Source organism: Vipera ursinii, assembly GCF_947247035.1.
Source record: "Vipera ursinii genome assembly, chromosome: 3".
NCBI lineage: Eukaryota > Metazoa > Chordata > Lepidosauria > Squamata > Viperidae > Vipera > Vipera ursinii.
Window position 1 is genome coordinate 152,012,723 of NC_139516.1, and position 19,134 is coordinate 152,031,856.

The following is a 19,134-nucleotide window of genomic DNA, read 5'->3' on the forward strand; positions in this document are numbered from 1 at the left end:
TACAATGCCTTTTCTGCAGGGCCGGTAGCAGGCTGGTACAGAACAACTTCATGATGTACACCGAAACCTGAATCCACTAGAGATACAGCTAGGGAGAAACTATTGCTGGTCAATCTGTCAGCTTCTCTAGCTCTATAGCAAATGAATGGAACAAGAACTACCTGAATTTGGATACTTTTAATAATGCATTAGCTGTGTTATTTCTTCCCACATACACACAACAGAAACAAGTTTGAAAATTGCCTTTGAAAGCGCAATTGGCAGCATCGTTAGTGCTGGAGAGTCTCTGAAATTCTAAAGGATGTTACATTAAAGCCAACCGATCCTCAGCACTATGATCATGGGTAAGCCGTTGCTCAAAAGACAAGTCTTTCTGGCTGTAAAAAGAGATCTAAGCAGTTTCTTTACTTTAAGATAGGGGTCTCCAGACTTGGCAACTTTTAAGATTTGTGCACTTCAACTTCCATGCTGGCTGGGGAATTCTGGGAGTTGAAGTCCACAAGTCTTAAAAGTTGCCAAGTTTGGAGACTCCTGCTTTAAGACATAAAATGAGGACCCAGATTGTTGGGGGCAATTAAGCTGACTTTGTAATAATGCCGCTTGGGGTGTGTGTGAAAGCCCTAATAAGCAGGCATATACATCGAATGAAGGCTACTGCTAAGCTTGTAAGCCGCCCTGAGTCTTCGGAGAAGGGCGGGATATAAACGGAATTAAAATAAATAAATAAAATACCCCTCCATCCATTTTTCTCCTTCTGTTCTCCAAGATTCCAATTTCCTTCGCGTCAGCAATTCTTAGTCCCTTGTTCCATTTCAGCAGGAATTGCTGCTCCGGTATTGCCCGGCGAAGAGGACTCTTCTTCCTGAGAGCTGCTGTCTTGTGAGAAGTGGTTGCTTTCTTCCAGTTCGTGAAACTGCCTATTGGCAGCACGCTGCTGTTCTTCCTTAAGCTCGATGTACGAGCGCGAGAAGGTGTGGAAAATGGAAGTGACAGGAAAAGCCATCAGCAGGATGCCACTCAAGATACTGCTTAGGGCCACAACCTGCCCTGGAATGCTGCGAGGCACCATGTCACCATAGCCGACGGTTGTCATGGATATCACAGCCCACCAATAACTGCTAGGAACGCTGGTGAATTCGTGCTTGGCGCCCATTTCGCTTTCCGCCAAGAAGACGAGGGGCGAAAAGAGTGCCATAGCAACGCAAAGGAAGAGGAGCAGCAGTCCAAATTCCCGGGTGCAGCGGCGCACGGTGAGTCCTAGTGTCTGCAGCCCCAGGGAGTGCCTTGCCAGGCGCATGACATAGAGGATGCGAAGGGCTCGCAGAGTCCGCAGCACCAGCCCCACTCTCTCCAGGTACTTGTTTCCAACTCCCCCTCCCCCAGGCTTGTCGCTGCTTTTGGGAGAAGCCATATCTACAATCAAAGAGATGTAGAAAGGCAAGATGGCCAAAATGTCTATAATGTTGAGCGGCGTCTTCAGAAAGGCACACTTGCTCTCCGCCTGGATGGAGCGCAAGAGGAACTCGAAAGAAAACCAAGCCACACAGACCGTTTCCAGCACAAAGATGTCACGGCACTTTTGGGAACATTCCCCCTGCAAGGAAGGCAGAAAATTAAGAGTTATTTAACAAGCCAGCCACAAATCTTTAGTTTAAGATGTCAAAAATGCTCTTGTGTTGTGTGCTTCTGTGTTCCTGTAAGTAATCTGTTACAGTTTAAAGCTGCAATATAAAGCTAAATTAAATGCATTTCTATGCATTGGCATCTTTGAGCTCAACAGATTTATTATGGGATGGACCTACCCAGACAGTAGCCTCCTTATCACATGAACTGTTCAAATTATTCATTTTCCTAATGAATTTGTAACATTTTTAGTAAATTTCTCTAAAAATAATGATCAGACTGACTTTATTTTTATCAATACCTAAATCCTTTAGATCAGTTTTTAAACCTGGCAATTTTAAGATATGTGAACTTCAACTCCCTCCAACTAGCATGAATAATGGGTTTAAAACCAACCTCCCCCCCCCCCCCCCCGGACCAAATCCCAAATTCACACCAAATCTGGGGCTTGATTCTGGCAAAAAAAAAAAAGAGTAGTAGTTACTTTACATTAAACAATTCTATTGGAAAAGCTTCTAAAAAAGCTTATTCTACAAAACATTTCCCCCCTAAATTAAAAATAACTGCCACTAAAAAAATCCAATAGGTAAGAGACCTGTTTGAATATTATTCCTTCCTGGAAAATGAACAAAGTTGTTGCTTAAAGGCTGCAAATAAACTCACCAACCCGACACTTAAGCAACAATGAATAATCATTTTTTTTTGGGCTGTTTCCTCTCCAATTTCAAATATAGCTGCAGTTCACCCTTACCTTTTCGTTATGTGTGAATGTGAATCACCCCCAGAGAGAAAACAGAACAAACCAAGGCTATTGGAACAAACATGAAATATTTTTTTCCTTACAAATTCAATGTGCTTGATGAGGGGAGCGCAGGGTTTAAAGGTGGAACAAGGTTTGTCTTCCACAGTTTTCTCATTTCCATTTCTATCCTTGCTTTTGAAAAAAAAACAAACGCCACAAATTGTACCACTGAAAACCAATCTTTTTCCTGCTGAATTTTGACAATGTGATTTCTGGGTACAGGGGAATAGGCAACATATGGGTAGCAAATGTGTTTTTTTCTAAAAGGCAACTGGACTTTTTTTGGTTCCCCTCCCCCCTTTGAAAAATTTTTGTTTCTCATCCAAGACATTTTTCTTCAGTTCAGAACTGAATTTTGGGAGAAGCACCTTTGGGGACAATCGTGACCTGGATAAGGTCTCCAAACTTGGTAACTTTTAAGACTTGTAGACTTCAAACCCCAGAATTACCCAGGATGAATTCTGAGAGTTGAAGTCCACAAGTCTTAAAAGTTGCCAAGTTTGGAGACCCTGGACCTACATGATTGAGAAACTCCACAGACATATGGGTAGCGGAACTTATACTACTGAACAGAATTATACAGTTGCTTTTCCAGCAACCCACCTTCCTTTTCTCTGAAGATAAAAGAGTGCTGACTTGCTGAATTCCTAAAATCTGCCACCATTTACGGGGAAAAAAATTAGACATTTCCTACAAGTCTGCTCAAGGGACTACTGCAGGGGTAGGCAACGTTGGCTCTTTTATGACTCGTGGACTTCAACTCCCAGAATTCCTGAGCCAGCATGGCTGGCTCAGGAATTCTGGGAGTTGAAGTCCACGAGTCATAAAAGAGCCAACGTTGCCTACCCCTGGACTACTGAATGGTTGTGATGGTATACGGGAAGGACCTTGGGGGACAGGAGGAAAAGCCACAACTTATACTATGGACTGATAAAATTTCAGACCTAATGAGAAGGGAGGGCAAAATTGTATCAGAAGGGACTCTCTGTAGTTTTGGAGAGGGTAAAAGTGAAGGAGAGGAGGGTGTTTTTCAGACTTGCAAGATTCTGTTAATGCAACTTCACAGTAGAAACAGTAATTGCAGACATCCTTCTTGTCTGGAACATCTCGAAGGTCTAACAGTGATTTAGACCACTCTTTACATTGAAGAGGAGAGAAGGAACCTGAAATGTGTTAATGAAAAGGAAAGGAGGCAGATATGACATTTCTAAATTACTGTTCTCTCAACTGGTGTAATTTGCTGGAAGAGATTTGCAAGGACAAGGCTGTTCTGCAGTCAAGGTTCTGCAGGATTCTAGGCTCCCTCATGATTCTGGTTAAAAAAAACAACCTAAAACCAGACCTAGAGCTGAGGTAATTTTGCCCAATTAGACAATAAAAAAGGTAGGAAAACAATCACTAGCTTCCATCGATAGAAGCCAGCAGCAGTTAGGCATAGTGTTACTTTGGATGACAATTTTCCAGTCTCACTTTCAAACCTAGCAGTAGGTTTTCCCTGTCCAAAAACATTTTTAAGTTTTTATCTGGGAAAGTAACAGTGGTCAGTTCAATTCAGGTCACTAATCAACAAAAAAACCAACAGTCAGAATGTTATCTACTTAGTAGATAACCATGCCTATCTTATATGGGGAAAAATGAAACCGCGTTTCCATTCCAGTATATTAAGATCATACTGGAATATTGTTAGAGTTGTTGCGGAAAGGAATCATTTAAAATGATTTAAATAATTTGCAAAGATAATTTGCCAGAGAACTAAGTGGCTCATTCATGCATATTATAAAATAGGCTGATCATAAAGGACTAGTTCTAGCTGTGGAATGAACCTTTTACACAAAGAAGCTTCAAGTAGAAAATTGTAACATGGGAAAAGAACATGTAATTCAGGGAGAAAACACACAGCTGACATATCTTTTTAAAATTCACGTACATTCAATTTCTTTCAGAAGGAGAACTAAGAATTATTTCCACATTTCGTTGTGCAAATGTTTTATAATTTTATAGCTGGCACAACTAGATTTTGGATTGGAATAAAGATCCATTTAGCCTCACATTCGATTTTCAAATATGATCAGCTATATATAAGCAATAAGCTTCCTTCACTTCTTCCCTTTCACATTTAGGTCTTACAAGTTATAGCCACCAATGGACCCATTTTTCATAAATCGCTTCAGCCCTTTCAAATGATAAAACAAAACATCAACTGTGTGGCGAATAATTATGATTCCAGTGGTAGTGAATTACATTAATTATACATTGTGCAAGGTACTTTATCTTCAGCCAGTGCATTTTATTGCTTGCTCTAAGTCCTAACACTTCAGGAAAGGATTAAAATATCCAATGCCATACAGAATTGTATGATTTCTATAGTACAATCTCTTCCTAGCCATCATTCTTCTCTCACATAAACACTTTTATTCTGGAACTAAAAACCAATAACTAACTAAATTATCAAAATATAATAAACAGGGAATCCTGGGAGTTAGACCCAGAGTAAGAAATCCAAAATCTCTTACCAGGATTTACAGTACATTATTGTATTGTCTTCCTGAAGCAAATCTGAATTTCTTTTTGGGGGGGGAGGGCATCTTAATGAAACAACAGGCAAAAGAGTGAAAAATTTTCTTTTTCCTCTTTTGGCTTGCTGCTTCTGCAAAGGTTTTGGTACAAACATGCTCTAGCAACATCTTTTTTCCTACCATGTCTCCATGCAGTTGTGTTCACAGTATACCAAGCCACGAATGAAACAAGTTATAGTTTCTTTAGCTGCATGAGTATTATTACTGAATATCAACAATTAAAGGAACCAACACTAAAGTAGGATGCTATAGATTAGAACTTGCTAAGATAGCAAAAAAGGTACTGGAAAAAATATTCAGATATTGCAATGTGTCTATACCTACGAAGATCAGATTCATGCAGGGAATGACACTTTAAGGAAGTGAAAGTTGGGCTCTGAAGAAGCAGGAGTCTGTTGATGCTTTTGAACTTTGATGTTGGAGAAAACTCATGCAGATGCTTTGGACAGCTAGTGGTGATTGTTGTTTTTTTTTAAAGAAACTTTATTCAGTCTGGGTTATGACAGAATAGAGTGTAAGAAATGGTGTAGGAAGAAACTTAAAACAAACCATGTAGGCTTCCTCCATTCCTGCTACATCACTGTGACTCAAGCACTTTAGAAGCAGATTATCTAGACCAGTTCCAAGGCATGACACCTGGCACAGGAGAATAATTCCTGCACACATCATCCTGAGTCTGGATTGTGCTTGATGTGAGGCTGTTCGTTCTGTTCCAGCCTACGACCAGCCCTGTTTGAATGTCAGGGACAACCCCTTTTCATAATCAACAGGCTGGAAAAAACCCAACCAAACTTATTTACAAAGAGTTCAAACAAAAGTTAAATGAAAAATTCAAACAAGACTTAAACCCAAAAGGTTAAACAAGAGTTAAACAAGAATAACAGACCAGGACTCTAGCAGAAGATCTTCAAACGGTTGCCTTCAGCAACCAGCACCTCGTCCCAAGGCGTGGCTTCTCATTGCCTTCTCCCGAGTTGCCTCATTGCCTTCCTCTGTTCTTCTCTGCTAGATTGCCTCCTGCTCCTAGCGTCCCTGAACAGAGCCAGCTGTGTATCGTCTTCTTCCAATCCCTCATGCTCACACAACTGAGTCTGAGGAGGAACAAGATGGGAGGGGCCAGGCTGAGAGTTCTGCAGTGCATCAGAACCTTCCTCTGACACCAAAGGCTCACCAAACCCCTCCTCCTCCTCTTCAGAATCATCCGACTCAGCTGCCGGAACCACAGGCTGACGCTAAATCACAATACTATTCTTGAATAGTGGTGGTGAATAGGTGGTGAATGCTCCAACACTGGAGGTTTTTAAGAAGAGACTGGACAGCCATTTGCCTGAAATGGTATAGGGTTTCCTGCCTGAGCAGGGGGTTGGACTAGATGACCTCCAAGGTCCCTTCCAACTTTATATTATTATTATTATTATTATTATTATTATTATTATTATTATTATTATTATTATTATTACCACTCAACAGATTTAATTAGTTCACAATGTAATTGCCTGCTCATTGGTTGGCAGTTGCTGTTATTAATATATCAATATTGCCTGCACTGGCTTCCAATTAGCTTCTGAGTGCAATTTAGGATGCTGGTGATTACCTCTAAAGTTGAAAATAGCTTCGTATTGAAATACCATCAGTACTCTCTTCAATCAGAGTCAATCTCACCAACTCATTTATCTTGAGAGAAACTGTTGGTAGGCTTCCAATTCCGCAAGATGTACTTTGGAAGCTTATAGGTACTGCTTTTCTATGGCAGTGCCCATGCTTTGAATAGCCCATGTTTTAACAGAGGTGTCCTGCTAGTTTTGCTCTTCCAGGAACAATTCAAAATAGAATTTCCTTGGATGACTGATGATGATGGTAATAATAATGATGATGATGATGATGAATGTCATCTAGTGGATGAATTGGGGATCCAGGTTAGAAGATTACATTATCTTTTGTCCCTCACCCACTTCACAGTCAAAAATTAGAAATCACTACACAGATAACTAAGTAACAGTTCTTTAGCCAGGTAACCAACCTGAACACAGAGCACAAGCCTATCTGGTCTCTTCCTGGGATTCCCTCCTTTTGCCGCCTCTACATGAACTCCAGGTTGTCTGTGCATCTGTTCCCCCAACTGACTTAAGATGTATTTACTCAAGAAAGTAGTTATGCTGCTATTACTTGTGGGAAAATACTTCCCCCTTTCCCTAGAAACTGAATAGCACAAAACATGATAAGGCTTCTATAAAAATGGCTCCAGAGTCTCCCTTTTAAAAGGGGATGATGTCCAACAGCTGGCTTTGGAATGTGTGATCGTAGAACACATACAAACTCACTAGTAGTATTCAGTAATACTGAAAAAGAAGGACTACGAGTGACAGAATAGCAGTGTTCCAATATCTTAAGGGGCTATCAGAAAGAAGAGGGGAATCAACTTATTCTCCAAAGCACCTGAAGGCAGAACAAGAAGCAAAGGATGGAAACTAATCAAGGAGAGAAGCAACCTAGAACTAAGGAGAAATTTCCTGACAGTTTCAACAATTAATCAGTGGAAGGAGTTTCTTCCAGAAGTTGTAGGTGCTCCAACACTGGAGATTTTTAAGAAGAGATTGGACAACCATTTGTCTGAAATGGTATAGGGTTCACTGCCAGGGCAAGGGGTTGGGCTAGAAGACCTCCAAGGTCCCTTCCAACTCTGTTGTTGTTGTTGATGATATTATTATTCAATTGTAGTATTCAATAACAAGGACTGTAATACTTGTAACATAACAAGTAGAGTAGAGTAGAGTAGAATCAAACTTTTATTTTTCAAACATACAATTAAGAGGGAAATAAGGGATGTGAGCCGAGTTCTTGTTTCCTACATTTATCTGCATTTAACAACTATTCAACAGCAAGCAAACATGCAAAAACATAGAGCAAGGGTGTCAAGCTGCCGGCCCACGGACCAGTTGCATCATGAGGAGGCTGCACCCACTCCAGCTCTGGCAATGCAAGAAAAATCGCGATATGTCACGATACATCATGTGACGTGGCGGGTTTGACACCTGTGACATAGACGAATGAAGACTAGTAACACACAGCTGAGCAAAATAGTACTGCAAAGAAATAAAACATCTCTGATTCTTCTGCCTATATTTTCTCTGGCAGATTTATCCCACTGGTTCCAGTTCTTCCAGGGTTTTTGGGCAGAAGGCCTGAGTCACAAGGCCAGCCAAGACATCTGCTCTTGTTATTCTGAGGATTGCAGCCAGAAAGGCAACTTCTAACTTTATGTCTGGAACAGGCCAGTGGTTTTCTAAAACTAAGTGGGATCTAGAGTCGCTAGCTAGCCAGTACCATATATTCCTTGTTGACAAATGCTAAAGTATCACACCCTGGCAATGCCATGATTTTAAAATCAATTTTATATACCATTCTTAAGATACTATAATCCAGGGGTGTCAAACTGCCGGCCTGCGGGCCGGATGCATCATCTGGAATGCGTGCCCACCCTATTGGCGGCAATGGCAAAACCGTCCCGGTACGTTCCACGAAGTCACGTGACGTGAGTTTGACATGTCTGCTATAATCTATTCTTCAACTTCAATTTTTTCCCCTGTTACATCTACTGACAGATGCATTTCTAAAGAAATTCTGATGTGGGATTCCATATTACAGTGAACATGCAAAGAATATACAAGGGCAATTCGGAGATAAACCTCTGTTTGGTTATCAGTGACAAGACACTCGCAGATACAGAACTTTTATTATACACATTAGAAAACTACAACATTACATTACTTTTCTACATAATTGCCATTTAAATTAAGGTACTTATCATAACATCTTACAAAGTTTGAAATTCCTTAATAGTAGTTGCTCGGCGCCAAATCTGGGCTATAGGGGGGTGATCAAAAACATCCCAACGGAAGTGCTTCAAAAGTTCTTGGGTGTGTCTAGCGGTATGTGGGCGAGCATTATCGTGAACCAGCCAGAAGTGGTGCCATAGAAAATCCCGCCAAATGTTAAGATGCCAAAGGAGTACTGCTAGTGAACTTCATGGAGCGTGGTTTGACCATCAATTCAGAAGTCTACTGTGAAACGTTACAAAAACTCAGACAAACCATCCATAACAAGCATCGGGGCATGCTGACCTCCGGTGTGTTGTTGGTTCACAATAATGCCCGCACACTGCTAGACGCGCCAAAGAACTTTTGAAGCAGTTCCGTTGGGATGTTTTTGATCACCTCCCCAAGCCCAGATTTGGCCCCAAGTGACTACTACTAAGGAATTTCAAATCTTGTAAGACATTGTGACAGTTGCTTCAATCTGAAGGCCGATTATATCAAAAAGTAATGTAATGTAATGTTGTAGTTTTCAAATGTGTATATAAAAGTTCTGTTTCTGCAAGTGTCTGTCATTGACCAAACGGAGGATTATTTCCGAATTGCCCTCATAACTGAGCCAATACAATAAAGCGAAAAATAGCTTGTGATGATATGGCCATATTATTAAATGCATGGTGAGCAGCCAACATTTTTGTTTTGAGCGGCTAAAGGACAAATGTAAATAAACTGAAGAAAGAATGTATTAATGTGAGGGAAAACCTATTATTATTATAAATTTAAAAACCCAGTTCAAAAATGTACTCTTGTGAACTACTTCTGCATGGTCTTCTATAGCCATAGTATTCATAATCACATCCATAGATTGTAATCTCCTTTCTTAGTATGATAAAGTGTCCAGAACATTTTATGCTACTCATTTGCTAACCCAGGACTTTGGGTTTGTTCTGCTGAAGCAGGAGGAATGGTGGAGGGGGGCGGGGGTCCTTATGGATGTCTGGTCATGTTTCCTGCCACTGAACAAGGAGTTTGACATTTCTCTTGGATACAGTCTGTTTCAAATGAGTCATCCGGCTCATGAAAAACCTCTCCAAGAAACTAACTAAGTAGCAACCAATCATTTTGATTGAAAATATGCAATTAAACCTAGTGTTTGGCTTTGGACTATATCTCTGTGCCAAGACATTTCCCTCCCTATACCCGCTGTTTTAGTCCAAGTTCGACATTTAAAAGACACACATTCGTAACAGCTTTCTCAAAAATCCTTAGGAAATAGCCACCCGCCTAAAACATTAGGTAAATATCTGTTTGAATTGCTTTAGTTTACATTTGTTCTGTATTCCTGAGGTCTCTAAGAGCTTTCTTGCATGATTTGGCACAAAGTTTATTACTTTGAGTGTGTGTGACCTTACAGTTCAAGATTAAGTCACATCTAAAAGCACTCCTTTTCTCTTCACTTGTATATTGAAGAGCAATGCTTGAATCTTTAGGACAATTATTTTACACATGCTCCTAAAATAATACATGGGATATTTAACATAAGAGATCAAATAATTCTAAAAGCAACGTCTCTCCCTCCCACCCATACCTAGTTTAATAAATGAAGGCAAATTTCCAGTCTCAGATGGTTATCTAGCATCATTCTCATGGACTGTCGGAAGTGCATATATTTATAAAATACCAACGAACAAATAATACTCTAAAATAGATTCAAAATAGGCAGTTGGCATTTTAGAAAGTAAAAATGCTCAAACTAGTGCTTTTACCTTTTCTTGTTATGTTTTAAATTCATGCATCTTCTTTTTGGTCCTACTGTCAGATGCAGGAAATCGGGAGCCAGGGTTAAGTTGAAATGAGTACAAGTTTATTTCACGTTACCTCTAAATAAGAATCTGAACTGCCGATAGATAACAGTGTGGAATTCAAGGAGGAAGATCTCTTGTGGACATGAAGGGATCCAAACTGATGACGCCCTTGACCCCTCCCATGGGCTCAGACTGGTCATCTCCTACACCTCTCCACCAATCAAATTTCTCCTAGCTGTAATCTCCTCTCCTCCAGCAAGGAAGTGAATCTCCAAGAAGAATAAAAAAGTTAAAGAAAAACTAAGAGGTTGCCCATAGATAATTCTTTACTTGCTCCTTCTGAAGGAACAAGCCTAGAAGAACATATATATATCCTGCTCAAAAAAATAAATATGTATGTATGTATGCAAAATAGCAAAAATATATTTACACATTATCATTCAAGGATGAGAGGAACTAACACGTTTAGCAAAGTAGGTTTGATAATGGGAGAAAAAGAATCTCTGCCCTTTGCTTTCAATCTTAAAATGTGCCGTCTCATCCAATTTCTTGTTTTTTAGTGTCATCACTGGATAAAGTTGATTATGATGAAAATAGAACAACTCTCTACAATTTGATGGGGCAAGCCAACTTTCTAAATGTTTTTTTTATCAAATTACTAGATGCAACTACAAGCTTAAACTGTTCCAGACTGTACCAATATAGTAGTCAGTCTAGCAGCAAATATTTGAAAATGTAATACTCTGAGGATTAGTTTGCTTGTGATGGAAGGTGTTAAAATATAACCATCTGAGAAATGCAAACTATGTTAATTCATTGTTCGTAATCACAAGAAGTCACTCCAGTAGCATATTTAGCACTAGGAAATGAGGTACTGTACATCACTTGTGAAATTAAGTCATGCATGTTAATACTATGGGAGGCCATTTTGGTGAATGAATGGAAGAACTGGGGAAAAAGTAGAGTAAATCAAGACCAGACTGAAAAGCCGAAAGCAGATGAAAACAATGGGCACAAATGAAAAAGTAGCGAGTTGCAATACCAGCAATCTAAGCCAACAAATACAAAAAATGGAAAAATATGGATCAGTTTAGTACAAGCAAAGGAATCCAATCAGAGAGAAAAAGAACTGCATGATCTCCTTAGTAGAGACTAATGAATTGATAAACTATTATAAGATTAATGGGGGAGTATAAAGAAAGAACTGTCTCAGAATATTGTGAGACAAGTCGGCAGTAAAACATGACAAAGTGGCTAATAACAATAAATTAGTCTAGACAGTCTGAACAATCAGTAAGGACAGAAAGTGACCTTGTCCAAAAGAGGGAACAGCAAACTTCTTTCCAAGCACGAAATCATACAAAAGTGGCAAATAAACAATAAACATTTGGTAATTGATTGATAACAAAAGTCTACCTAAAACCAAATAAACAACAGCAGAACTTCCCAGCTCCCTTTTCTTTAAAAGCACAATTTAATGCAAAGATAAAGTTAATTAAAACAAACAAAAACAAAATTGTCATAATATTTCAAGAACTACAAATTTGACAAGTTTTCAAGGCTGTTAACTTGTTATTTTGGCAATTCTGAGTGAGGATGCCAAAGTTATATAACAGGAAAATTTAAAACATTTCAAATGTTTTAAGAATGATTTTTTTAGTTTTCTTTCCTACACTTAGGCAGGCTCTCTGCATAAACCAGACATGTCAAACACAAGGCCCGGGGGCCAGATCCGGCCCGCCAAGTGGTTTCATGTGGCCCGCAAAGTCATCCTGGAAACAGTGAGGGAACGGCCCTCCCTGCCTTGGCCCTGGCCCAGAGACCCTCCTTCCACCAGAGACCCTCAGATCTGTCCCACTCCTGCCCAGGCCCCCATAGGCACCCTTGATGCGAACACTGTAGAGCTAGCCACGCCCACCCAGTAGGCCATACGCACTCTAGCTGCGCCCAACCAGTAGGCCACACCCACCCAGGCCATGCCCACCCGGCCCCCTGATGCGGATGCGGCCCTCAATGAAATTGAGTTTGACACCCCTGGCATAAACCATTAACTATATTTAATTGAATATGCACTTTGTAAAATAGTGTTTGGAAGAGTCCAAAAAGCTAGCTGTAATTATTATAATAATCTAGCAGGTGATTACAGGCTGCTTGCAAGCATTCTAATGCTTCTTTTTATTTGACACCTAGTATCATCTTAATATTGGATTGCTCCCACTGATCTCCAAAGCCAAAATAGATTTGCTCCTCTTTCATAGTTACGCTAGACTAGAAATAGACACTACAATTCAAGGCTCTTTATGACGTTTTGCTTTACTTTTCCATTGGCATATTAATAAGTGTCCTATCATTTTCTTTGTTGAATTTTAACTATCTCCACCATTTGGTTGCTACCACTAATTATATTAATGTGTTATTTTAGGGAGATTGCGTTTTGACAATGGCTTATTATCAGCCAAGTAAGACTAACAGTTTTATCTTGCAACTATATTTTTGTAGTTTTCTTGACAGCACTGGCTGTCGAAAAATTATTATACCACATTCTCTGATGCTTTGATTATAAGTGCATTTCTTCTTAGCTATCCTCAAGCCATATTTTGGACTGAAAACATAATTCCTGTGCTCTGTTTTAAAGATATTGGCTTGTTTATTTTACATTTAATCCTATTTCCACCATCTGACACACTACAAAAATAAAAAAGCAAACTAATCGTTGCAAGAAGCAGAAGGAAAAAGACATCATAGATGCATCAAAATCTTCTCCTACACAACCTGCATTAAATGGAATTTAACTTATTCAGGACATGCCCATGCTATAAAACTCTTGTTGGAATAGGAAGAGAAATTTAATATCACATTTTGCTGTTCTGAACTGAAGAGAATACCAATGAAAAATAATAAGAAAGCCTATAGAGTTGAGCAAGAAGCTAAGTCTGCCAAGTAGCAGGAAAATATTTTGTTAACCATCAGGCGCAGGTTATGTAATTTAACCGCTCTGACAAAACTTTCTCCCCAACTTTCTTCAAACTGATCAAGATGGTGGTGTCGAGTTACCACTCTTCAGCCTTGCCCACAACAAATGGATCATCCTCAGGTAATTCCTTTTTGTCTAAATTACCTAAGAATAAAGTGTTTCTTGAGGGTGGAATTTCGTTCTCCAAGCTTGTGGGTTGGTTTCCAAACGTTTCGTTACCAGGCTAGGTAACATCTTCAGTGGAATTTCACTGAAGATGTTTCCTAGCCTGGTAATGAAATGTTCGGAAACCAACCCTGAAGCTCGAGAACAAATCTCCATGTTGGGCTATAGATATCCGCCACTATTACAAAGTGTTTCTTGTATACAGCAAAGGTGCAATGGAATACAGGTAGTCCTGGATTTTTTTGTGAAATTCAGGAAGGCCTTTTAGCTCACAGAGGCAGCCTTTCCAGGAAAGCTTTATTGTATGAACTAATTGAATGTCTTTGGATCCAGGTCTCTGAAATTAACATTAATTTTTTCACTTACTTTTTCTACATTTTGACCAAAAAACATTTTGTGATCAAACCTATGAGTTTAATCAAAGCTCTATCTATCCATCCATCCATTATTTATCATTATGCCACAACAGTAAGCATTAAAACACTTCTATGGATGTAGAATCAGCAAACTCTTACAAAGACCTTAGCCACTGATTTATGAGTTTATATTAAAAAAATATAATTTATAAACGTGCAATGTTTTTACAAAGATCTGCTCCACTAGACTACTTGAGTTAAGCAAGTGCTCTTAAAGTTATTCATTACTTTGGCATGTTTGAAGAAAACATATTTAATTAGTATTTTTCACTAAATTTTGGCTCTGTGCCACATCCTGCTGGAACACATTTTTCCTTCGTGGAACAGTTGTCATCTTTCTTGGAGCAGACTCTGGCTGTCCGATAAAGAACTATATTCAAATTACAGACATCTTTCTCTATTGTGGCCTAGTTGGAAAACTGGTAACTATGGGTAGTCCTCAACTTACAACAGTTCATTTAGTAACCATTCAGTTACAACAGCACTGAAAAAACTGACTTATGGCTGTTTTTCACACTTATGACCACTACAGCATCCACAAGGTAATGTGATTTACAAATGGATGCTTGACAACTGATTCATCTTTATGACGGTTAACAACCAGTTAACAACTCAACTAAGTTAACAACAGTAGTTATTCACTTAGCGACTATGGCAAAAAAAGTCATAAAATGGAGTAAAACTTAACAAATTTCTCACTTAGCAACATAAATTTTGGGCTCAACTGTGCTTGAAAGTCAAGGATTATGTGTATTCTATGGTTTTGTATTTTTATTTATCTATCTAGAAACAAAAATACACTGTTAAATATTTTACAGTTTTAAAGGTAAATTTTCAGTGTAATAAATCTTTGACTTCCAGTTATCAAGAATGGGTGAATTTGGGGTGTTACGAACTATAAACAATATATGGTAATATAATATAAACAGTCTGAAATAAATACTATATGCCCTTGAAAAAAACTATTCAAGATAGAGGTATACATTTAAGTCTCAAGAATTTCCACAGGAAACTTGCACTTACAATATCCTCAACTAGTGAGATACTTGGATCTTAAAAACATTTTTGAAAAGACCCTAATGTTGCAGCATAACTAATAAGAATGAATTCTTCATTATGCATAGCATTATAATATGTAAAATATTTAAAAGAGTTTAAAGTAAGAATTTTGTAAAAATACTGAAGCCTCTTACAGAATTTGGTGAGGTTTACTAGTATTTTAATGTTGATTTTGCTCTTTCCATTTAGGTCCTCAAAACCCTTTATTGTACCCCTAGCTTTGTCATCAATGACAACACTAGTATTCCTTGAGCTCAAGCAAAAGGCATGATATAAATTTAATAATTAAATGACCACTAATTTTCATAAAAACCAGACAAAAAGAAAACAAAATGAAAAATGATGACAAGGTTTTCTACCCAAAGGAGAAATTTGTATGGAACTATAAAGCAAAGTTGCAGATTTCTGTTTACATATATACTATGAGCTTCAAAACGTGTTCAGAGACAAGAACGCCACATTCTTGATAATAAAAAGGATTATGGCACGCTAATTACTATTTTAAGGGACACGGTGGCTCAGTGGGTTAGGACGCTGAGCTTGTCGATCAGAAGGTCGGCAGTTTGGCGGGTCGAATCCCGAGTGCCGCGTAGCAGAGTGAGCGCCTGTTACTCATCCCAGCTTCTGCCAACCTAGCAGTTCAAAAGCACGTAAAAATGCAAGTAGAAAAATAGGGACCACTACGGTGGGAAGGTAACAGCATTCCGTGCGCCTTTGGTGTCTAGTCATGCCGGCCACATGACCATTACTATTTTATGCTGATCAGGGGAAACTCTAGACAGTCAAAATCAATCTTGCTCAGTTTCCAACTCTATTAGATTTTCACAAATACTTTCTTTGAATTTGCTGTGGTTTGGGGCCCTCATCATCCCAGATCATTTATCTCCCTTCACAGCAGAGGGGAACTGTAACTTCTACTGTAACTTCTTCTTTCAGAAAGAAAATCCAGCCTTGATTCAGCTAAAGTTTCTGATATGAGAAGACAAGAAGAATCGGGAGAATATCCAAAATGTAGTTATTGAGATATCTGTCCTAACTAATTGAGAAAGTTAATATATAATACAATATTAACTTAAAAGCAAAAAAGCAATTATAACTACGCTAATCTCAGTCTGAACATCTGCACATACAGAGACAAGCCAAAAAGCAAGTATTACAGAGAAGCCTCTGGAAATGTTTACAATTGTGCAAACATTATTTTTATAGCGTACACTTACCCGTTCTTCTTCTTCTCTGAGATCTGGCATGGTGCTAATGCAGAGGGTAACTGCAGTGATGACAACAAAAGAAACCGATATACAAGCAAAGATTTTTCCTGGGATCCCTGAATGAGGATTTTCCACCATGTCCCTGAGCTTTCTCATGCACAAATGCAAACGGCCGCTGTCGTTGAAGGCACATTGGGGTGCTTCGTTAGTTTCTACTTCGTCTTCAAATAAGGCAGCCTCTGCCATCTCTTCTTCCTTCTGTCGTATTCGTCTTCTACAGCACCATTCCAGATGTTCTTCTTCTATCCCCCAGTAAACCAGTTCATCTTGGAAAGAGAGCGCGCACATTTCCCTGAGGAGCCTTAGCTTCCCAGCGGTCAAAAAAGTCATGATGGTCCTGAAGGCACAAGGATTGCGGTCAAAAAAGAATTCATTGCAGTTGACATCATAATCATCACATATATCCATTATTTCTTCATGGTTGTTGCATGATTTTAACTTTCCAAGCCTGGTCAAGGGACAATTCTCTAATGTGGTCCATGGAATTTTGTATTTTATGCCACCTACATTGATTATCACATTCCTGGTTTGGTCCTCCCTACAGGCAAAGCAATACAAGTCTTCCCCAGGACTGAGAAGTTTTGCTTTTTTGTAGAAGACGCCTTTCTTTGTCTGCACATCACAAAGTGTCTCCAAGTTGTTATAAGAGTATGCAGTAAATTCGGGGTCTGCATTCCCAGGCAGCAATGCCATTTCCTGATACATTTGTTACATTCATGAAGGGGCCAGAGCAGTTGAAGAAATGAGAGTATTAACTAGTGAGGATAGAAAAGGTGAACATATTAGTGTCAGAAATTGCATTTTTAATAAAGGCAAAACAAACCCCTTCTGACGTTCTGAACTACATAGTGTTTTTCTCAAGAAACCTTGCTGGTTTTCCTCAATATTCCTACAGTGTACAGAAAACAACTAGGAAAACAGTTTTCACATTTCAGAGTCCAACAAATATAATATAATATATGCAAACATGTATCTTTACCTGTAAATCTTCAATAAATCTCAACATGAGAATTTTCAACATATGTCACACAAGTTAAACAGGAAAAGCAACTTTAAAAGGAGGGGCAGTTCAAGATGTGGAGAGCTGTTAATTTCCCCCAATAACTTTTGCTTTGACTGCTTGCATTATGCCCTACAGCAGGGGTCCCCAACCCCTGGTCTGTGGACTGGTACTGGGCCGCAGCATGCCAGCAACTGGTCTGCACAAACAAGCAAAACCCCATCCGTGGGATGCAGGCAGCATACAAAACCTGCCCCCTCCAGTCTGCGGAAAAACCTCTCTCCACGTAACCGTCCCTGGTGCCCAAAAGGTTGGGGACCTCTGCCCTACAGCTCTCTACATAGACAACTTAAGGAAGAAGGGAATTGGATGGATCATGTGTTAACACACTGGTGGACCTTAATTCCCACATATTTTCTACATTAAAATCCCTATAAATATCTTCTGGACATTTCATTCTTTAACTGCCATGAAGGAAAAAAAAAACACCTTGCAACTTTTCAGGAGAAACAGATTTTTCACAGGTAGCTTACCTGTCTTTGTCTTTTATTGGAAATTACCAAATAACTTATTCCTCATCAAAATGGAATAAACATTCACTAAGTCTTGGCAGATAGAATGTAGAATTTTATTTCTGAAGTTTTATCACATTTTTAAGGATTCCTTTATTAAGAGGAAACTATCTGACCATGACTTCCAATCCTGCCTTAGGCACAAAGGCAGCTGTGTATCAGTGGGCTGGTCACTTTCTCTCAGCCCCTAGGAACCAGGAAATGGCAAATCACTTCTAAAAAACATTGCCAAGAAAGTTGTATTGACTTATCCAGGCAGTTTCCAAAAAAATGGGCATGACTGAATAGAAGAAAAGGTCTTATTAGGACAAAATAGGAAAGTATTGTTTTTTGTTATAGCCTTTTAACCTATTTAATTTTCAATAGTAATTATCTTTAGAATCATACAATACTAATTCCTTGAACACATCATGATAAATTGGTAGTACTGAGTAGGATTTTTAAAGCTAAATTTTAAAAAATTCAAGCCAAACTACTAATAGCATGGACGATATTCATATCAATATATCCTGTGGTATAATCAGCTCATTGATTAAATTTCAGTCACAGATATTCTGAGTATAATATTGGTCCAGTTTTTATTGTACTTCACTAGGATATGGCTGGATTATACTATTGCAAAATATATAAAAATATTCTGCAAATTTATTTGCTAATGGCATTATTTTCAGCAAAAGATAAGAAAGTTTCATTCTCATGAATTCAGTACCTCTGAAAATCAGTTTCTCATGAAAAGTTGTAAGATTTTTTTCTTTTATGGAAGAAGTTAAAGATAAAAATTATTTGTATATTTTTATTCTTATTATTGTCTTTAGCATATTCTAAGCAAAATAAGAATCTGAGTCTGATACTGGGATTTACATTTGTTATCATAATATTCTTATATAACTTTATGCACTTTGTTCTTTAAGGTCCTAGAATTAAAATGTACAAATAAGAAAATCCATGCAAAGAAGTACTAATATTCTAATGCAGCTAATAATGTTGGCATTAATGTGAGATAATTTTACAAAGAAATATTAACCTTCTATAATGTTTGTAGAATGTATATTAAACTGTGTT

General features: G+C 38.6%; 1 protein-coding gene across 1 annotated transcript; it reads right to left on the reverse strand.

The window, feature by feature from the left end:
- Window positions 1-724: 724 nt before the first annotated feature.
- On the reverse strand, window positions 725-17,317 carry KCNG2 (potassium voltage-gated channel modifier subfamily G member 2). Its single transcript, XM_083361191.1, has 2 exons — window positions 16,450-17,317; window positions 725-1,594 (listed from the first exon to the last, which is right to left on the reverse strand). The coding sequence occupies exons 1-2, from the start codon at window positions 17,203-17,205 to the stop codon at window positions 785-787; spliced, it is 1,566 nt and encodes a 521-aa protein (XP_083217317.1). The 5' UTR covers window positions 17,206-17,317; the 3' UTR covers window positions 725-784.
- Between the last annotated feature and the right edge of the window lie 1,817 nt (window positions 17,318-19,134).